Genomic DNA, 19,434 nt, shown 5'->3' on the forward strand with positions numbered 1-19,434 from the left:
ATGGTTCATTAAAGACTTCCTGGTTTGAGTCCCCAAGCTGTGAAGGGTCTGCAAACACAGACAAAAAGCTCATTTATATCTCATTTATATAAAGCTTATTAAGCTGAGATAGGATTCTCTACACACGGCCATTAAAATGAAGCCTGTTTCTTATTGTTGAACAAATCAAAACAAAGGGTTGTTTGATCTCCTTTTGAGATCAAACATTTCAAATGTGGCATAATGAGTTACATCCCAGGTGGCCTTTCTGTAAACTGAAGCAGCTCTAAAGTTTTCAGAGGGGGCTGTAATTTAGCAGCGGTCTCTGCAGATTTTTACTACTTATTTATTTACTACATTGCTATCCTACCTTTCTTCCAGTAAGCTCAGGGCAGTATATCTGGTTCTCCTCACCCCCTCCATTTAGTCCTCACAACAACCCTATAAAATAATATTGACAGAGAGAGAGAGAGAGAGAGAGAGAGAGAGAGAGAGAGACTTGTCTGAGATCACCTAAGGAGCTTCTGGGTTAAGTGAGAATTTGAAGCTCCGTTTCTCTAACCACAACATCACACTGGCTTCTGGAAGAGTGGAGAGTTCTGCTTTGGACCTTTGGATCCAACCCATTATGTCATGTGTACGTTATTACTTTTTGAACTGTGAATATCTGTCAATTAAGATAGTATGGACATTTATGGTTTATCTCATGAAGTAGGCGGCAGCTTTATTGAATATCCAAATGGGTGGGTGAATGGAAGACTGTAATCATGGTAGTTCTCATCACATCTGCTGGAAGGAGGAGAATGGTGTCAAGCAAAGGTTGGTCCTGGGAGTATGCCTCTTGACCCTTCTCCATTGCAGGGCACTCGAGGGTCTTTAAGAGGCCTTAACAACCCATCCTTCTCACTTCTGTATGGCCAAGTTACTGCCTCATATAAAAAGTGGTCCCTATTTTCTATATTGGCCTTTTCTCTCTCTCTCTTGGCAATGTAATTAGCCCACCCTGAGATGTGTCCTGGGGTGGGATTGAGCCTGGAGCTGACTCTAGAGCAGCCGTTCTCAACCTGTGGGTCCCCAGATGTTGTTGGACTACAACGCCCATCACCCCCTAGCTAGCAAGGCCAGAGCTCAGGGATGATGGGAGTTGTAGTCCAACAACATCTGAGGACCCACAGGTTGAGAACTGCTGCTCTAGAGTCTGCTGAGAAATGCAGTTCTGTGAGCACTATGTCCAGTCTTGTGGCATATGTCATGGGGTGTGTTTGGAATTAGAGCAGGGCATGTCTCTGTGCCTTTTTCGCTGGATATGCTGCTCCTAAACCTTAAACTTCTCCCTTCATTCCATCCACAAAGGGCAGCACCAAGGCTCCACCTAACTGCTGAAGTATTATTTTGCAAGGCCGTTAGTGATCAGACCACAATACTAAATATGCTACATACAAATACTTCCCATTGATTTCAATGGAATGCTCAATATTATTAGGATAGGGATGTAATGCCTTGGAGAAAGGCCAACCATTGCAGATGCTTCTGTGATAACACCAGACTATAGTTAAATTTCCAGAACTGAGTAATATTTTCACATTTTTCAGAGCCGTTGCACAAGGGAGAACTGCAAATATCTTCATCCACCAACACATTTGAAAACGCAGCTAGAAATTAATGGAAGGAACAACCTGATCCAACAGAAAACTGCAGCAGCAATGCTTGCACAGCAGATGCAATTTATGTTTCCAGGAACGCCTCTTCAGCCAATGGTAAGTACCTTTAACAAAAGAGCTGTCTGTATTAACTTTACAAGTCATTTCCAGATAAACTGACAAATGCTTTTCAAGCCCTTTAACATTTCCACCTTAACTTACGTAGTTATTACAATATTGCTGTTGTGAAGTTCTGAAATAAAATGCCTAGATCAGTTTTGTAAATTAAATTCATATATATCTATATCGATATATACATAAATAGATTTGTGCAGCTGTTTTGAAACGTTTCAGTTTCAGGACTAGGCAGCTTATTGATTATTAGGCCAATAAGTGAAAGTCTGAGCTGTAGAGCTATATTTGGATAGTTTATAAAATTATTTTTATATACCATAATTTGTCTGCATTCTTCATTAAAGGCAGGGCTATTGGGGGGTGTTATTATTCTAGAATGGCTTTGTTCTGAAAGTTTAACCTATAATGTGGAAATCATATTATGAACTTGCAGCTTTTTGTTTAGCATTCTTGTTGATTGTCCTTTAGCATTTTTGTCATCACAGTTTCAGGTGCATGCTATTCCTTTATAGGTTCAGATAATACCTATGAATTTCCTAATCTGTAACTGACAGTTTCTAATTACCCTTCTTTAGTCCGACTAGAAGTAGGCCATACCATAATGTATAGCAAACTGTGGTTCAGATTTGTTTTTTGGACTTCAGAAGGGTTATGCAGATGGTTGTACTCTGCAGTCACACTTGGGAGCAAGGCATGCTGGCTGAGACTTTTTGGATTTTGAGTTTAACATTATCTGGACAACCACAGGTTTCCTTTTCCTGAAACAGTATTGCGTACCCCTCACTGTTTTCCAGAAGGATCATGCCAAATATATACTGTATGCCTTTAACTGGATTTGCAGGTTTATAGTTTAGTTAATTTTATTGATGTAAAATCACCCAGCCATTTACTGGTTGATTGTGCTGCCTTTTTCCGTCTTTATCTTATGCATTTATGTGCAGTACTCATATATCCTCCCACACAAAAATGACTTAAGAACTCCTCATATTGAGCCAGTTATAAAATGTGAACTTCAGTTTTTCTGCTTCTTAATGTCTGTTTTGGTTATCCCTTTTGGTCTAATTTATGGAGGCTAAGCCATGTTTTTCCTTTGAGGCTGAGGCCTGTAGCAGAAGCTACCTCAGCAGCACGTAATATATTCTAGACACAATCACAAATGCTTTTCAGACTGGTGAGTCACTTAAAAACAATGAAATGATATGTGTTTGGAAACACCCATCTATTTGCATTGTGAGCCCTCGTACATTACACATACTATCCCGTGTTTTCTTTGAGCAGCCTCAGGTCCATAATTTCAAACTACAACCACATATTTCAGTCTCACATGGTTAAATCGTTCTCCCGCTTCAAGAAACTGCTCAGATGTCTGGAAACTTCCCTGTTCTCCCATGCTGTTTTTGACCGAATTCAGCAGCATAGTCTTTCCACCCTGGCAATCGTTTGACTCTGTAGCAAACACTGACTTTTAGGACCTGCTTGGTTGTATTTTACTATTTCTTTTTAATGAAATAATTAAAACCCACTCACCTGCACTCACACACCCCTTGCAAATTGCCTAACTCCAGATTCAGGTGCTGAGGAGGCTGTAAACAGTCCATGCAGGGTAGAACCATACTGTATTGACTTTTGTCATAATTTTCTGCAGGCAAGCTGCTTCCCTGATATGAACCTGTTTTTTGTGGCCGTGTTTGTCTGGAATGTGAGTTATCCATCACTGTAGGCTCTGGACACATGAACGTCGACTCGGTTTATATCTTAACAAGAGAAATTATTTTTTTTCAAAGTTCCCTGCAAAGTCTGGAGCAGCGTTCTGGAGGCTGGCCAGTGTAGTTGTGGTTCTCCTAAAAAGTGGTGCATCTGGATGGAAATTGAAGCCAATTTTGACCCTTATTGTTTTTAATATAGAACCATGTTTGCCCATAGGATTTACATGTTTGCTTTTCATCTCTCTCTCTCTCTCTCTCTCTCCCCCTTTCCTCAGCACTCATTTCCTGTAGGGCCAACAATAGGATCCAACACAGCACTTAGCTTTGCACCATATTTAACACCTGTCACTCCTGGGGTTGGATTAGTTCCTACTGAAATTGTCCCCACGCAGCCTGTCATTGTTCCTGGAAGCCCCCCTGTCTCAGTCCCTGGTTCAACCACGACCCAGAAACTCCTCAGGACCGATAAGCTAGAGGTATGGTGAGCACCATTATGCTGATGCGTACTTCGTATGTTAGGATTCTGGAAAGGGGGGGGGGGGGGTTAGTGCAGTGAAGCAGTTCCCTAACCTTAGTTACCGCTGAGCAGAGGCATTGCAGATACTACAGCAGATATCAGCTCAGAGTAACAGAAGTAATTACATCATTATATTACTGCTGCTGTGTTTTTATATGGTGTGGGTTTGAGGCTGTTAGCAGTTTTACACGGAAAGGACCTAATAAATCCAGAACATAAACCCAGAGAGAAACTCTGTGCACCAGCTATTTATAGGTCTGTTACCAACTAAACATGCACAATTGTTTGCTTGTCCTAAGTTACCTACCAGTTTGAATGAAAAGAAAACAATGTGTTTTGGGAAAGCTGAGCTACTATCCTTAACCTTGTAACACATGAAAACTAGCACAAAATGGGCCAGAGGGATAGCAGGAGTGCTCTATGCTAAGTCGGAAGTGAGAGTTCCATCATTTTGCTTTCTTCCTGATGGTAGACAATATGGCTGCTGTGTGACCCCTACCACTATAAACAAGGGGCAGAAGAGCAAGATTTGCTTGTGTTTTTGAAGGTGCATGTACATCTCGAACCACACTTAGGCGACTTTATAGATTTGTGAGGAAGCATTAAGGGTTAAGATAACTTATTCTCCTAATGCCTCAAAGGTAACTGCAGGCAGGTACAAGGAAAATCTAGGCTGCTGGTCTTCATCTTGTGGGTTGTGAGTTTCGCTAAGTTGGGGTGAGCCAATGGCAGGAAAACTATCCTGCAGCGAAGGAGGAAAGGGCAAAGTAACAGAGGTGGAAATGGGGAAAGGGCTAATCTGAAGCGAGAGGGCATGGCGTGGATCCTGAGATAAGTTAACTTAAAAGTTCAGGGAAGGAAAGTTACCTTTCCCTCTTGCAGCCCCCTGGGCTTCTACTCTGAAAGGTCCTCCTGAACAATGTGAGATGGCGGCTGCGGGCTGGGTGAAAACAAGGAATGAGACATTTTCCTTCTGTGAACCTCCTTCTGATAACTCACCCTAGCATTCGAGTCCCGTTTTAGCCAATTCCCCCCTTTTCCAGGAGCCACCAGGCCACATGATTTAAACCGTCTTCTAGAGAAGGAAGGCTTTTCAGGGGAAACAGGTGGCTGAAGGGGGAAGAAGGAGACAGGAAGCATTCCTTCAGTGAACTTCCTTGCCTTAAGTTATCTTATCATCCAGACCTGTGTGCCTGAAGATACATAAGTTGCAGAGTGATTGTAGGTTGAAGCTGGAAGTTTGGTTTGAAAAGCACTGGAGGTCATTTGGTCTCGAGCCTTCGGGAGTTACATTTTTGAATGTCTTCTCTTGTTCAGTATATGCAACTACCCCACCCCACCGCTCCTGATCTAGTATGCATAATGAGTATTGTTTTGCGCACCAGGTTTGCAGGGAGTTCCAGCGAGGAAACTGTGCACGGGGCGAAACTGACTGCCGCTTTGCACATCCTGCAGACAGCACAATGATTGATACAAATGACAACACCGTAACTGTTTGTATGGATTACATAAAGGGGCGCTGCATGAGGGAGAAATGCAAATATTTTCACCCTCCTGCTCACTTGCAGGCCAAAATCAAAGCTGCTCAGCACCAAGCCAACCAGGCTGCAGTGGCTGCCCAGGCAGCTGCTGCAGCTGCTACAGTGATGGTAAGTGCAAGAATGCAGGATCCGTAATTACTGCTTTTGTGAAGCCAGCATTGCTTTTAAGAGTGTAATTTAGCTTAAAGCCTTTACCAGAATATGGTCTTCTATTAATTTACGAATGCTGATCTAATGAAATAATCCAGTGATCCAAGGTCCTTTTTCACTTTGTACCTTTAGCACAATAGGCATCTTTTTGGAGAACAGCGTACTTAATGCCCTATTTGCCATCGTTTAGGATGGGTTTTTTTAGGGTGAGGAGTCTATTTGGATGTTCAGAAATTTAGATAGGCTCGTCTAACAGCAACATGCAGTTAACATTTGCATAGTGGTTTCTGGGACCCATAGTTTTGATGTGGCTGTATAGGAGTCTCTGATAAGTTGATTGCTATTATCTTAGTGACTGGAAGCATTGCTTTTTGATTAAGCAGTATATAAAACTTGTTAAATGAAGGCTAGCAAAGGAGAAGAGGAAAAAATGCTTTATATATGCGGGTATTGAGGACTGGAGAGAATAGAATGCTAAATTTATGTGCAGGGCAGGGGTCAGCAACCTTTTTCAGCCGTGGGCCGGTCCACCGTCCCTCAGACCATGTGGTGGGCCGGACTATATTTTGAAAAATATATATGAATGAATTCCTATGCCCCACAAATAACCCAGAGATGCAATTTAAATAAAAGCACACATTCTACTCATGTAAAAACACCAGGCAGGCCCCACAAATAACCCAGAGATGCAATTTAAATAAAAGCACACATTCTACTCATGTAAAAACACCAGGCAGGCCCCACAAATAACCCAGAGATGCAATTTAAATAAAAGCACACATTCTACTCATTTAAAAACACGCTGATTCCCGGACTGCCCGTGGGCCGGATTGAGAAGGCGATTGGGCCGCATCCGGCCCATGGGCCTTAGGTTGCCTACCCCTGATTTAGGGTCTATTCACCTGACTAGTTTGATGTGGAGGTAACATGGTGAACATGCAGAAACCAGTGTGGCATCTTGTGAATTGCTATGGGTTGAGATCTCCTACAGAAAATTACCAAATGGGGATTGAACTTGGACGTGGCAGACTTCAGTGCCCTTGGCATGCCATCAGTTACCACCATGATTGTTTGAACGGACGCCTCATTTTTCCTTAAAGTAAAAAATTAAAAGAACACGCTGTTATCTCAGAAGGTTGATGGATAGCTCAATACACTGACTTGCCACAGCATTTTTGCACAGTTCCAAGAACAGCTCTTAAGTGCATAGAAGGGTTTGTGCAGGTACACCCAGGCTTCTGATAAAGCTCATTGCACTGTACTGAGTTTTAAAAAAGGAATGCTGAAAGTACCCGTGTACACTGAAAGTTCTCAGGTGCATACAGAGCTAACCACATGACTCTCTGCTGCTGTTTTTAAGACTGCCAGGAATGTCATACTGATACTAGAGAAAGTATCGTTCCAGAAGTGGCTTCTTTTAGTTCAAAAGAAGTGCTGAAAGAGCTGGTTTTGCCCTCACATTTTTCTCACTACTTCTGGAATGTGCGTACTTATCATCCTGAAAACTTTTATATTGGTAGCAAATTAGTATCAGTAGAAGCAGAATTTTCCTATCTGGAAGATAAGCTGACTCCACACACAGGTCAAAGAGGCATTGTCCTCATTGGCAAATATTTGAGACTTCTACTGTATGCAGTATGAGAAATACAGCACACTACAGAATTTACTTAATGAAAGCCAACTTTCTGCAAAGACTTGATATGCCAACCAAGGGAACAGAAATATTTCAAGGTCAAAGAAAACGCTTGTTTTCGAGGGAGAAAGGAGGATGTCTCCCACTTCAATGTATGTTCGCAGCACACCAGAATAATCTTAAAGCATCACAGTTATTCTAATGTTTGTTTAACTTAAAAAGCAGTTTAGGGTTTGGGTGTGAATGCGGCTCAGAGCGAAAATGCCTCTGAAGCACATAGGAACTGCACCTCCTTTTAAATTTACATAATCCAGTGTTCAAACTGAACATTTGAAAAGGATGGTGTGTTCCATTGATGACTATAGGAATGCAGAATCATTGGCCTAGCAGTTATATCCTTTACTTCTTAGGGTCAGGAACATAATTTTTTCTTTGGTTAGGAGCCCAGAAGCTACCTTACTTGTTTCTTAGCTTCTGTGGCCATCATTACCCTTGATCCACATCTTGTCATGTGCGACCAGTCGTACGCAACAGCTGGTGGTATGCTATGCATTTCCACCTCTGTGAAGAGACACATTCATTTCAGTGGACTCAGATGAGCACGAGAATACAAATTGAGATGTGCATCAACATGTGCATTGACTAATTACATCCTAGCCTGTCTCTGCTCATAGATCTCCCTTGCTGGGACAGCTGTCTTAAGAAGCAAGGTTGGAGGGTTTCCAAAACATGCACACACAACTTTTTTTGATTGCCGCTTAAAATGTCATTCAAAACGTTCTTAAGTATTAAGAATAAACATATTCAGTCGTACAAATGCAGCAAGAACCCTTTCCAAGCACCCACAGACTCAAACTTGGTACCTACAGAGCCTCTTCCTTTTTTTGTTTGTATATAAGTATGATCTTTGAGTGACTCCATTCTCTTTGGAGAGTTACGTGCTGGCAATGCTGCAAAGATCAGGCTTTCTTCTTGTTCCAAGTGTGGCGCCACGACAAGAAAGTATGACCCCCGAATACCGTTGTCTCCAGAGGAGAAACCTATTGTGCTGAGAGTGTAAATGAGAGTTCAAAATTTTAGCTTAGAAGAAAAACTTCACAGACATTTATTGGAAGTGCAGTCAAGCCCACCCCTCTTTGTTACTTAGAAATATTGACGGTCCAAACTTGTATGGAAGAGGTCCCAAGAACCTCCAGTCCAGCATTAGTAAGGCTGGTAAAGGAGACTCTGGAAAGCCACTGCTACACAGGGTAAAAAATAGCAGAGTAGATGGATAAATGATACGGCTTTGTGGAAGGCAGTTTCATATGCTTTTTGTTCTTACACAGGACGTAATGTCTTTAAAATATTATACAATGCAGTGTTGCCATTTCTGCTTTGAGCATAAAATAAAACTTCTGACTCGCAATGAGCAGTGTTTTCCATTACTGTGTTTTATTAAAACTTGGTATATAGATTATTTGACTAAAGGTGAAAAAACAACAACATAGAAAGTACTAATTCAAAATAATGTGCAGTTTTTCTCTGCTTTGTGCGGTAAGTTCACTGGAAAAAACCTTTAAGCTGTTGTTCCCAGCATAGAAAAAGAAAAAGGCCCGTGCTGAATTTGCTGATAAGTTAATTATCCTAAATAACATTTACTAAATACACCAAAAAAAGGAAATAGATTTTAAAATTAAAACAGATTTAAATTTTTACACTTTGCTAATAGAAGATCTGTTCCTAATAACATGGTAAACCTCTTATGTGCTCATTCCATTAAATCGTTTTAAAAAAACGTTTTCAGTTGTTTAGATTTGAATGTTAGCATTTGGAGATTAACTTGTGCTTTTTAACATGGCATAACTAACTTATCAAAAATTCTTTTAGGAACACCTCCCCCCCTAAAATAATGCTTTCCTATGTAGCATTCAAGCTTACTGGTGCTTATAAATGCTTAAGGGTGTCTGCAAGCTGCTGTTTTAATCAACTTTCCTAAATTTCAAACATCTATATTTTACTCTCTTATATGCTTTTAACTAAGGTACAGTAGATGCATTTTTTGCTTCAGTACTAATTCAAGATGTAATATTCATTTCTTTAGAAAACAAAACATTTTTGTTGTTGTGCATGCCTAGTGTTTTGTATGTTGTATATTGCATTCAGAATATTTTTTTCCTTCTCACCTATCCACAATGCAATGCCGTTCCCATGATGCACCTCTGCTTGCTGTTTACCTGTATGTTAATTCGCTTGAATCCCATTGGCCCACTGCCATCATGTGCTCGCTGCCTGTTATTAAAAGACTCAGTCGACTGCCAAAGCAATGAAGCGACCTCTCGAAGCAACTGTAGACCTGGTACTTTGACCTTTCACCTTTTGCTTTGCATGTAGCTTTTCCGAGATGCAAAATAATTTTTAATGTTAACTGAATTTTCTTGTATTATTAATTTTACAAAAATAATTTCCGTATTTTAGCCATTTCATTTTCACATGTAGTGATTGCAAAGCAACTTTCCGCCTTTCCTAACACAGTTTCATCTTCAAATATATTCCCTTAAAAGCTTTTTTAAAATCCTGCTTTTGTAATTGAAGATGCTTCTTCTATGCTAATTAATATACTTAACGATGCAAAGATATTTAACTTTTAAAAAATGTTATGAAAGACAAGTGCTGTTTCTCTTCTTCTATTTTTAGCCATATTTAAAGAAAGATCTTTGGATTTCTTTAAAAACCCCTTCAGTCTTGAAAAGCTTTTTTTTGGTTTTTGTTTCAGTTTAAGTGTTGTGGTGCTATAATTTTAGTTTAATTGTGCCATGCATTTACTATCAATAACAAAAAAATGCCATCCATTTGACATTGTTCTGTTTTGAACTAATGTGCATGGCAAGGCATCTTCAACCAAATGTAATATTTTAAGAGTAGAACAACCTGTTACAGCTTCTGTCAACCTTACTACTGCTACTCTTATTATTTCATTTACAGGCCTTTCCTCCTGGTGTTCTTCACACTTTACCAAAGAGGCAAGCACTTGAGAAAAGCAATGGGGCCAGTGCTGTTTTTAATCCCAGTTTCTTGCACTACCAACAGGCTCTTGCTAGTGCACAGTTGCAGCAACATGCAGCATTTATTCCAACAGGTAGGTCATTTTGAGAGTTTAGTTTTGTTTCTTTAAATCTCCACAGCAGAGATCACTCTCTTTGTGATCACATTCATTGTGCTTTCCCTTGGACAAATCCGTCATTTTCTAACCTCTTTTGTGACCAAAAAAATATTACGTGGGATTATATTTTACTTCTGAAGAGCATTAGGATTTCAGAAACATGTCAGTGCGGTGAAAAGACTTTGGGTTGGATCCAGACCCACTCATTCTTAGAATAGATCCATTGAAATCTACGAGTCCCATGGAGATTTTAGTGGGTCTGATCTAAGGGTGACTAGGCCTGGACCCAATGCATTGAATGTGAACAATCTACAGGACTGCTTATTTTTGGTCTTTCTTCATATGTGTCACAACAACCCATTGGGACGGAACACAGTCTGTTCTCGTCTCCATTGTTTTCTGTCAGCTTGAAGCATGTTCTGCAATACACCTCTTTGCACAGGTGTTTTGGGAACTGATGAGAAAGAGCCTTGAGGGACAAAGTAGACATGCAGTTTCACTAGGAGTATGTTAAGTACTTGCAATTAACTTCCTCTGTCCTTCAAGTATATCTTGCATGGCTTACCTGTACATTTCTCAAGCAGAATGAAATTCCTACTTAACATCAACCTGCTTGCTAATATTCAGACTCCTTCCGCTATTGCTATAAAAAACCAAAGTGACGATACCTTTCTGCAGCTAATTCGCATGGGCAAGGAGAGCATGTGTTCTGTACAGTTACCCAGAGGCAACAGGTGGGATCAGGCAGTGGCAGAGAACAGGGCTTCCTGAGAATTTTCTACTTTCCCTGCTGTCCATGCTTTGGTGGACATCTGCTGGAGAGGGCAACCTGCTGTATCTTCCTAGGCTCCCTCTGTACCCTCCCAAGGTGTTCCCTCCTCAGTACATGGACAACTGGACAACGGGGACTCGTGGCACGGCAGGACCCATGAGTGTGGCTCTGCTCGACCCTTAAACAATAGTTAGTGGTGCGGTGTGAAATCTTGAACAGGGCTATTCTAATCGGTAATGGAATCCTAATAAGAGTTTCCTTGCCCCTTTGAACACTGAAGCCAATGCACATGCTATTGCAGCTGGTAGATTACTGTAATTAACTGCTCACATGAGTGGTCTACTCGCATGAGCAGTATGACACCGGATGCAGAGATGTGTAAAAGATTGCAGCGGCTACCTCCGCGACTAGAAAAACCCCTAGTCACCAAAGTAGCTGCTGAGATCTTCAGTGTGCTTAGCTATAGATAACTTACTCACGGAAAATGAAATGGAAGATCTTTCAGCATGTCACATTAGCCCTGGCAAGCACCATCTATAATTTCAGATAATAGTGCAGGGATATATTTTCTTTCTCAGAAAGAAGGATCACTGCACAACTAGACAGGATAGTTTCTCAGGGACAGAATCAATGCTTGATTCTGAAGTTTGTAGTGTTTACAGTGCATGGGCAACATCAGTATTTAATTTAATTGATAGACATGGATGAGTGATTGTTTTGAAGTAATTTAAAATGACCACCCACATGTAACCCCTAGTATAATTTTGGAAGGTTTTCGCTGTGCAGTTAAATAAATGCACATACATTAAAGAGTTCAAAAGAAATGCAGGCTTTGACTATAGAAAAGTAAGGTTTATGGTCCTGCCTTATTAACGATATAGAATTTGGACAACCCCAGTTTAGATGTAATGATAAACTCCAGTTAGTTTAAAATGGGACTTCCAATCATTTCCTCACAAAGGAAGGGAGGAAGAGCTTGTGAGTGTGAGGCTCACATCATGCTAAACTATGGTTTAGTGTTTAGTGTTAAGTCTGAAATGGGCCGATATTTTACAAACTATAATTAAAAACAGAGTGAAAAATCTATGTCAGCTTGGGTGTGATGCTGTCGTGCACATGCAGGCTCTGTTAATTTTTATGGTGCTTAAAGCTACATTATTGTTGTATTTCACTCTCATAACAAAAACTGTAAATTCAGTGCAAGTAAATTAGGCTGAGCATCCCAGCTGCAGCTTAACATACCTGTGCCTGAATTACAGGTGGGTATGCTTATCAGCCCCTTCATGGATCACTGCCTTGCCGTGGCGAAGGGGCTTGAATAACCCAGAGAAGCTATGAGCTATGCCGTGCAGGGCCACCCAAGATGGACAGGTCATAGTGGAGAGTTTTGACCAAACGTGATCCACCTGGAGCAGGAACCGGCAAGCCACTCCAGTATCCCTGCCAAGAAAACACCATGGACAAAGACAACAGGCATATAACAATTATGACGCTGGAAGATGAGCCCCTCAGGTCGGAAGGCGTCCAACATGCTACTGAGGAAGAGTGGAGGACAAGTACAAGTAGATTCAGAGCTGATGAAGCGGCTGGGCCAAAGCCGAAAGGGCGCTCAGTTGCGGATATGCCTGGAAGCGAAAGGAAAGTCCAATGCTGTAAAGAAAAATATTGCATAGGAACCTGGAATGTAAGAACCATGAACCTGGGTAAGTTGGATGTGGTCAAAAGTGAGATGGCAAGAATAAATATTGACATCCTGGGCATCAGTGAACTAAAATGGACGGGAATGGGCGAATTCAGTTCGGATGACCATCACATCTACTACTGTGGGCAAGAATCCTGTAAAAGAAATGGAGTGGCCCTCATAGTCAACAAAAGAGTGGCAAAAGCTGTACTGGGATGCAATCTCAAAAATGATAGAATGATCTTGATACGAATCCAAGGCAGACCTTTAAACATCACAGTAATCCAAGTTTATGCACCAACTACTGGTGCTGAAGAAACTGAAATTGACCAATTCTATGATGACTTACAACACCTTATAGAAATGACACCAAAGAAGGATGTTCTTCTCATTATAGGGGATTGGAATGCTAAAGTAGGGAGTCAAGAGATAAAAGGAACAACTGGCAAGTTTGGCCTTGGAGTTCAAAACGAAGCAGGGCAAAGGCTAATAGAGTTCTGCCAAGATAACAAGCTGGTCATCACAAACACTCTTTTCCAACAACACAAGAGACAACTCTACACATGGACATCACCAGATGGGCAGCATCGAAATCAGATTGATTATATTCTCTGCAGCCAAAGATGGAGAAGCTCTATACAATCAGCAAAAACAAGACCTGGAGCTGACTGTGGCTCAGATCATCAGCTTCTTATAGCAAAATTCAAGCTTAAACTGAAGAAAGATTGTATCTTACCGGCCTGGTGGTTTTTTCTACTAAGTCAAATCCCTTATGAATACACAGTGGAAGTGAGGAACAGGTTTAAGGATTTAGATTTGGTGGACAGAGTGCCTGAAGAACTATGGATGGAGGCTCATAACAGGAGGCAGCAACTAAAACCATCCCAATGAAAAGGAAATGCAAGAAAGCAAAGTGGCTGTCTAACGAGGCCTTACAAATAGCGGGGGAGAGAAGGCAAGCAAAATGCTAGGGAGATAGTGAAAGATACAGGAAATTGAATGCAGATTTCCAAAAAATAGCAAGGAGAGACAAGAAGGCCTTCTTAAACGAGCAATGCAAAGAAATAGAGGAAAACAATAGAATGGGAAAAACCAGAGATCTGTTCAAGAAAATTGGAGATATGAAAGGAACATTTTGTACAAAGATTTCCATAATAAAAGACAAAAGTGGAAAGGACCTAACAGAAGCAGAAGACATCAAGAACAGGTGGCAAGAATACACAGAGGAACTATACCAGAAAGAAATGGATGTCTCATATACCCCAGGTAGTGTGGTTGCTGACCTTGAGCCAGACATCCTGGAGAGTGAAGTCAAATGGGCCTTAGAAAGCACTGCTAATAACAAGGCCAGTGGAAGTGATGGTATTCCAGCTGAACTATTTAAAATTTTAAAAGATGATGCTGTTAAAGTGCTACACTCAATATGCCAGCAAATTTGGAAAACTCAGCAGTGGCCAGAGGATTGGAGAAGATCAGTCTACATCCCAATCCCAAAGAAGGGAAGTGCCAAAGAATGCTCCAACTACCGCACAATTGCACTCATTTCACACGCTAGCAAGGTTATGCTTAAAATTCTACAAGGCAGGCTTAAGCAGTATGTGGACCGAGAACTCCCAGAAGTGCAAGCTGGATTTCGAAGGGGCAGAGGAACCAGAGACCAAATTGCAAACATGCGCTGGATTATGGAGAAAGCTAGAGAGTTCCAGAAAGACATCTACTTATGCTTCATTGACTATGCAAAAGCCTTTGACTGTGTCGACCACAGCAAACTATGGCAAGTTCTGAAAGAAATGGGAGTGCCTGATCACCTCACCTGTCTCCTGAGAAATCTCTATGTGGGACAAGAAGCTACAGTTAGAACTGGATATGGAACAACTGATTGGTTCAAAATTGGGAAAGGAGTACGGCAAGGCTGTATATTGTCTCCCTGCTTATTTAACTTATATGCAGAATTCATCATGCAAAAGGCTGGGCTGGATGAATCCCAAGCCGGAATTAAGATTGCCGGAAGAAATATCAACAGCCTCAGATATGCAGATGACACAACCTTGATGGCAGAAAGTGAGGAGGAATTAAAGAACCTTTTACTGAGGGTGAAAGAGGAGAGCGCAAAATATGGCCTGAAGCTCAACATCAAAAAAACTAAGATCATGGCCACTGGGCCCATCACCTCCTGGCAAATAGAAGGGGAAGAAATGGAGGCAGTGAGAGATTTTACTTTCTTGGGCTCCATGATCACTGCAGATGGTGACAATAGTCACGAAATTAAAAGACGCCTGCTCCTTGGGAGAAAGGCGATGGCAAACCTAGACAACATCTTAAAAAGCAGAGACATCACCTTGCCAACAAAGGTCCGTATAGTAAAAGCCATGGTTTTCCCAGTAGTGATGTATGGAAGTGAGAGCTGGACCATAAAGAAGGCTGATCGCCAAAGAATTGATGCTTTTGAACTGTGGTGCTGGAGGAGACTCTTGAGAGTCCCATGGACTGCAAGAAGATCAAACGTATCCATTCTTAAGGAAATCAGCCCTGAGTGCTCACTAGAAGGACAGATCCTGAAGCTGAGGCTCCAATACGTTTGGCCACCTCATGAGAAGAGAAGACTCCCTGGAAAAGACCCTGATGTTGGGAAAGATTGAGGGCACAAGGAGAAGGGGACGACAGAGGACAAGATGGTTAGACAGCGTTCTCGAAGCTACAAACATGAGTCTGACCAAACTGCGGGAGGCAGTGGAAGATAGGAGTGCCTGGCGTGCTCTGGTCCATGGAGTCACGAAAAGTCGGACACGACTAAACGACTAAACAACAACAACAAATGCTTATCAGTCTTTTGAATATCATGAATTTTGTTACTGCTATGATTTGCACGTGCATGCCTCTGAAACATACTTTTTAACTTTAGAAGAAGCTGTTCTAAAGAAAACAATGCTTATGGGATCTCCGACTTTGGCCTAGTTCAGACATAATGCTAAACTAGGCATGAGGAACCTGTGGCCCGTCAGAGCCCCAAACAGTATGACTGTGTGGGTGAACAGCTTGGGTTAGAGGAGTCCTGCCTTCCCTTTGTTCTTCCTGCAAGCCCAAAGAGGAGAGGAGATTGGAAGCTTTTGCTTTCTGTTTTAAACCAGAGCTTTTGATTGCATCCAGACTTTGGGGACTTTGGTTAGATCAAACTATGGTTTGTTCAAGCAAGATAGGAGCACGAACCACAGTTTGATCCTGGCTTGTTGGAACAAACTACAGGTTAAACCAATCAGCGTTCCCTCCCCGTTTTGACTGCAAAGAGAAGGCAAAGCTTCTCCTCACGGTTCACTAGAGAAGGGGAGAGTGTACAGCCCGAGGCTTGCTGCTGCTGCTGGTGGTGGTGGTGGTGAATCTAGCACTAAACTGTAGGTCAGTGTTAACACCTGAAAAAGAAAATTTCATAGTGCCCAGGCAGCTACACCACCAATTTATTGCTAAAACATTTTCAGGATTATTCATTCTTCTTTGTTGGAAAAGGTTGCTTTCTACATTTTGAAAATATTTTGTTGCCTTATGTTATTGGAATAAGAATTACATCTGTGAAGGAGCTAAAGATGTTCTCCTTTGCCTGGTGTTTCCAGCAGCTGCATTTACAAAATGGCACAGATCTAAAGAGTAGTTGCATGAATAGCATCCACCTGCATTACAGCAAATTTTTGTATTTGAGTTTGTTTGCAATGCAGAGGTATCTTGCCCAGTAAACTATATGAACTTTGAAAGCACCCTTTTTCTGCAGCTTTCCACAAAAGATCAGTAACAAATGATTTTGCCATTTGTTTCCATTATGAAAAGAGGTAGGAAAATGTAGTGACACCTAACAAAAAACAACAACCTGAAACACTAGTGAAGACGTCCATAAAGACAATTGGGCTGGAAGATCTTTTAATATGTCTCCGCAGAACTTTACCCCTTTTGGCACAACTTAACTCCAATATGTAGTGACTTGGAAATTCAGATATAGATGTGGCCTGTACTTCGTTCCCAGCTAAGGGGAATCACCAGTCATTGCCTGTCAGTGTAAGTGTCAATTGAGAGAAGTGCTTGTGTCTGGTACAACCTGGAGCCAATCTTGTGATGTGCCAAAGAGAGGGAAAAGAGGCGGCACAGGCACTTCTCCTCTCCAAAATCCTCCATTAGGGGTTAGATGCCATGAGAGAGTTGATACTCACATGGTGTAAGAAGGCTGCAAGTCTGCTGCTGCTAACACAAGGAAAACAGGAGTGTATTAAAAGAGATGCATCCCTTGCACAGACTCATTTGAGCAGCCTTTCAGTGAGGGGAGTACAGAGAAGTGGCTTTCTGCATTTGCAAACAAAATTTAAGAAGACACAGAAACCATGGTCAGCTTTCTTCAGTTCTCATTCACATCTTCCCACTAAGTGGATTTTAGCTTCATGCAATCCTGGCATTATCTGTGCATGTGTTGTTCATCCCTGGGGAAAGCAGTAAGACTGCGATCAGGAGAACATTGCTGCTCCTGCAAGGAGCGGGTTGTAGGCAGCAGGTGAGCACTGATGCCGAGGGGGGGAGGAGCAATGCCTGAGGTTCTCTTCTCTGAAGAGGCAATGAACAGCTTCAGCTGGGCCTACTACATGCCCATCAAGCTATGATTGGGGCTCACACACCTCAACAATACTCTCCCAATAGGCAGCCACTTTTCTGTTGACTCTGACAGGGGCTTCCTTAAATGCTATGGCTTACCTTTCCATACCTCTCATTTATTGAACAGAGTATGCCTCCTTTACAGTGATCCAAATCAGGGTGGTCCAACGTTTCATACCAAGTGGGGTACTTGAACAATGAACCTGCAGGCTGCTCACTGCCTTGTTTCAGGGGAGGTGGGAGTGAGGCCCAAATTTGACCGTCCCCAGCTTTCTCAAGGTTGGCTGAGCAAGGCATCAGGCTTTGGGAAGGAGGTGTGAGGCTCTGGTCAGGCCCTAGAGCCTTCCAGCTCCTTCCCAAAGCTGGGAAAGCACTAACTAGGATTTGGGAAGGAGACCCCACCAGAGCCCTCACGCCTCCTTCCTGGAGCCCAGCGCCCCACTTACCTGCCTTTGGGAAGATAGCAGGAGGGCATGAAATATTTCTGAGGGCCACATGCAGCCCTTAGGCTGCACAATGAACTGCCCTAATCTAAATAATAATGTGAAGGAGCTTGCCTCCAGGGGCACCTAGAGGAACACAACACCAGTTAACTTTTGTATATCAGTCCCATGTGAAAATGGGAATTTTTACGCCTAAAACCTCTATTTGGGGGGAATGTGGGAAAATACATATGAGGTTGTGGCTGTTGTTTTTTAAACCAAGCCATGTGAAAAATACGGAGTAGCTCCCGCCTCCATTTTTCAATATTTCATATATTGCATGATCCACTACTGCTGCCATTCACTGCCCACAAATGCTAGAGTCATCTCATTGATTCTTCCACAGTAAGAAGAATTAAAGTAAATGGATTGTGGCTATAGGCAAAGTTGGTAATTTGGTGCCTGGTTTGCTTTATGATCTGCAAAGGAACAGTAGTATTTTTCTTCAAATACTAGTATCTTTGGGGGTTTTTAATTGAGCATGATAATAGAAATATTGAATTATTCACTGGAGGTTGTTCCTTCAAGGCAAGGTCATTCATAGCTAGCTAGCTACCTGTAGGTAATGTATATGGAACTGCAGGACGTGCTGGGATTTCAAAACATTTTACATATACAGATCCTTCCTCCCCCCCCCCCCCCATCTGCCTATTTTCTCCTAACTATGAGGGCCCCAGGGAACACTTGAGTTATTGCAAAGATGCAAAAGAATATACAAAAAATATACTGGTACGCCAGGCACTGCGTCAGGTCAGAAATGAAACCCACCCATACTAACAGCACAGTCCTATGCATGTTTACTTGGAAGTGTATTCCGTTGTGTTCAGTGGGACTTACTCTCTAGTAAGTGTATTTAGGAGTATAATGTGAAGCAGACTTAAGAGCCTTGTTAATGTAGAGTATTAATACTTCAAGGTTGCAATCGTATAGCTGGGAGTAGGTCCCGCTGAACTCAGTGCAATCTCGTTTTGAGAAGACATTTATACAATTGCACTGTTAGGCTGCACTTAACTGGGAGTAAGTCCCATTAAATTCAGTAGGACTTCCTTTTGAGTAGGCATGGTTGGCATGGCATTGCAAGCTAAAAACTATCTTTGAACGTGAAACACGGGGGGGGACGGACGACCCTGATTTATCTTACTTGTGTAAAGCAAATTGTTTAAATGATGGAGGGCAGCTCAGTGCTATACATATTTGGAAGGAAGTCCCACTGAGTCCAATGGGACTTACTCCCAAGTGTTGTCTGCACAGATTTCCTGTCTGTCATGGCTGCAGTATTAACTATATTGGATCTGAAGTAATCTTGTTTATCTTAATAGTACATTTTGGGGGCTTAAAACAGAGCTGTGAGTTGTAGATCGTGTTGCAGACCATTGCTGGATAACCTAGACTATTCAAAGTGATTGCTTTTTAAAGAGTTAGTTCCCTTT

The 19,434-nt window shown here is 41.8% G+C and overlaps 1 protein-coding gene and 2 long non-coding RNA genes across 18 annotated transcripts in view; 2 read left to right on the forward strand and 1 right to left on the reverse strand.

Moving 5' to 3' along the window:
• LOC308475904 overlaps nucleotides 1-19,434 on the forward strand; it is a 468,022-nt gene that overhangs the window by 43,821 nt on the left and 404,767 nt on the right. The window lies entirely within an intron of this gene.
• The window catches only part of MBNL2 (muscleblind like splicing regulator 2), a 78,764-nt gene that overhangs the window by 35,904 nt on the left and 23,426 nt on the right, over nucleotides 1-19,434 (forward strand). For 7 of the 16 annotated variants that reach the window (XM_081004000.1, XM_081004012.1, XM_081004011.1 and 4 more), the window contains 5 exons: nucleotides 1,572-1,736; nucleotides 3,736-3,936; nucleotides 5,363-5,626; nucleotides 9,586-9,639; nucleotides 10,266-10,419. In XM_081004000.1, the coding sequence (XP_080860126.1) occupies nucleotides 1,572-1,736; nucleotides 3,736-3,936; nucleotides 5,363-5,626; nucleotides 9,586-9,639; nucleotides 10,266-10,419 (838 nt within the window). The remainder of the gene's footprint in view (nucleotides 1-1,571; nucleotides 1,737-3,735; nucleotides 3,937-5,362; nucleotides 5,627-9,585; nucleotides 9,640-10,265; nucleotides 10,420-19,434) is intronic. The other 9 variants (XM_081004013.1, XM_081004015.1, XM_081004014.1 and 6 more) reach the window with 4 other exon arrangements.
• LOC308476445 lies at nucleotides 8,190-9,579 on the reverse strand. Its single transcript, XR_013985904.1, has 2 exons — nucleotides 8,295-9,579; nucleotides 8,190-8,223 (listed from the first exon to the last, which is right to left on the reverse strand). It is a non-coding gene; the product is annotated as an uncharacterized lncRNA (long non-coding RNA).

Source organism: Podarcis pityusensis (assembly GCF_964106645.2).
Source record: "Podarcis pityusensis genome assembly, chromosome: 4".
NCBI lineage: Eukaryota > Metazoa > Chordata > Lepidosauria > Squamata > Lacertidae > Podarcis > Podarcis pityusensis.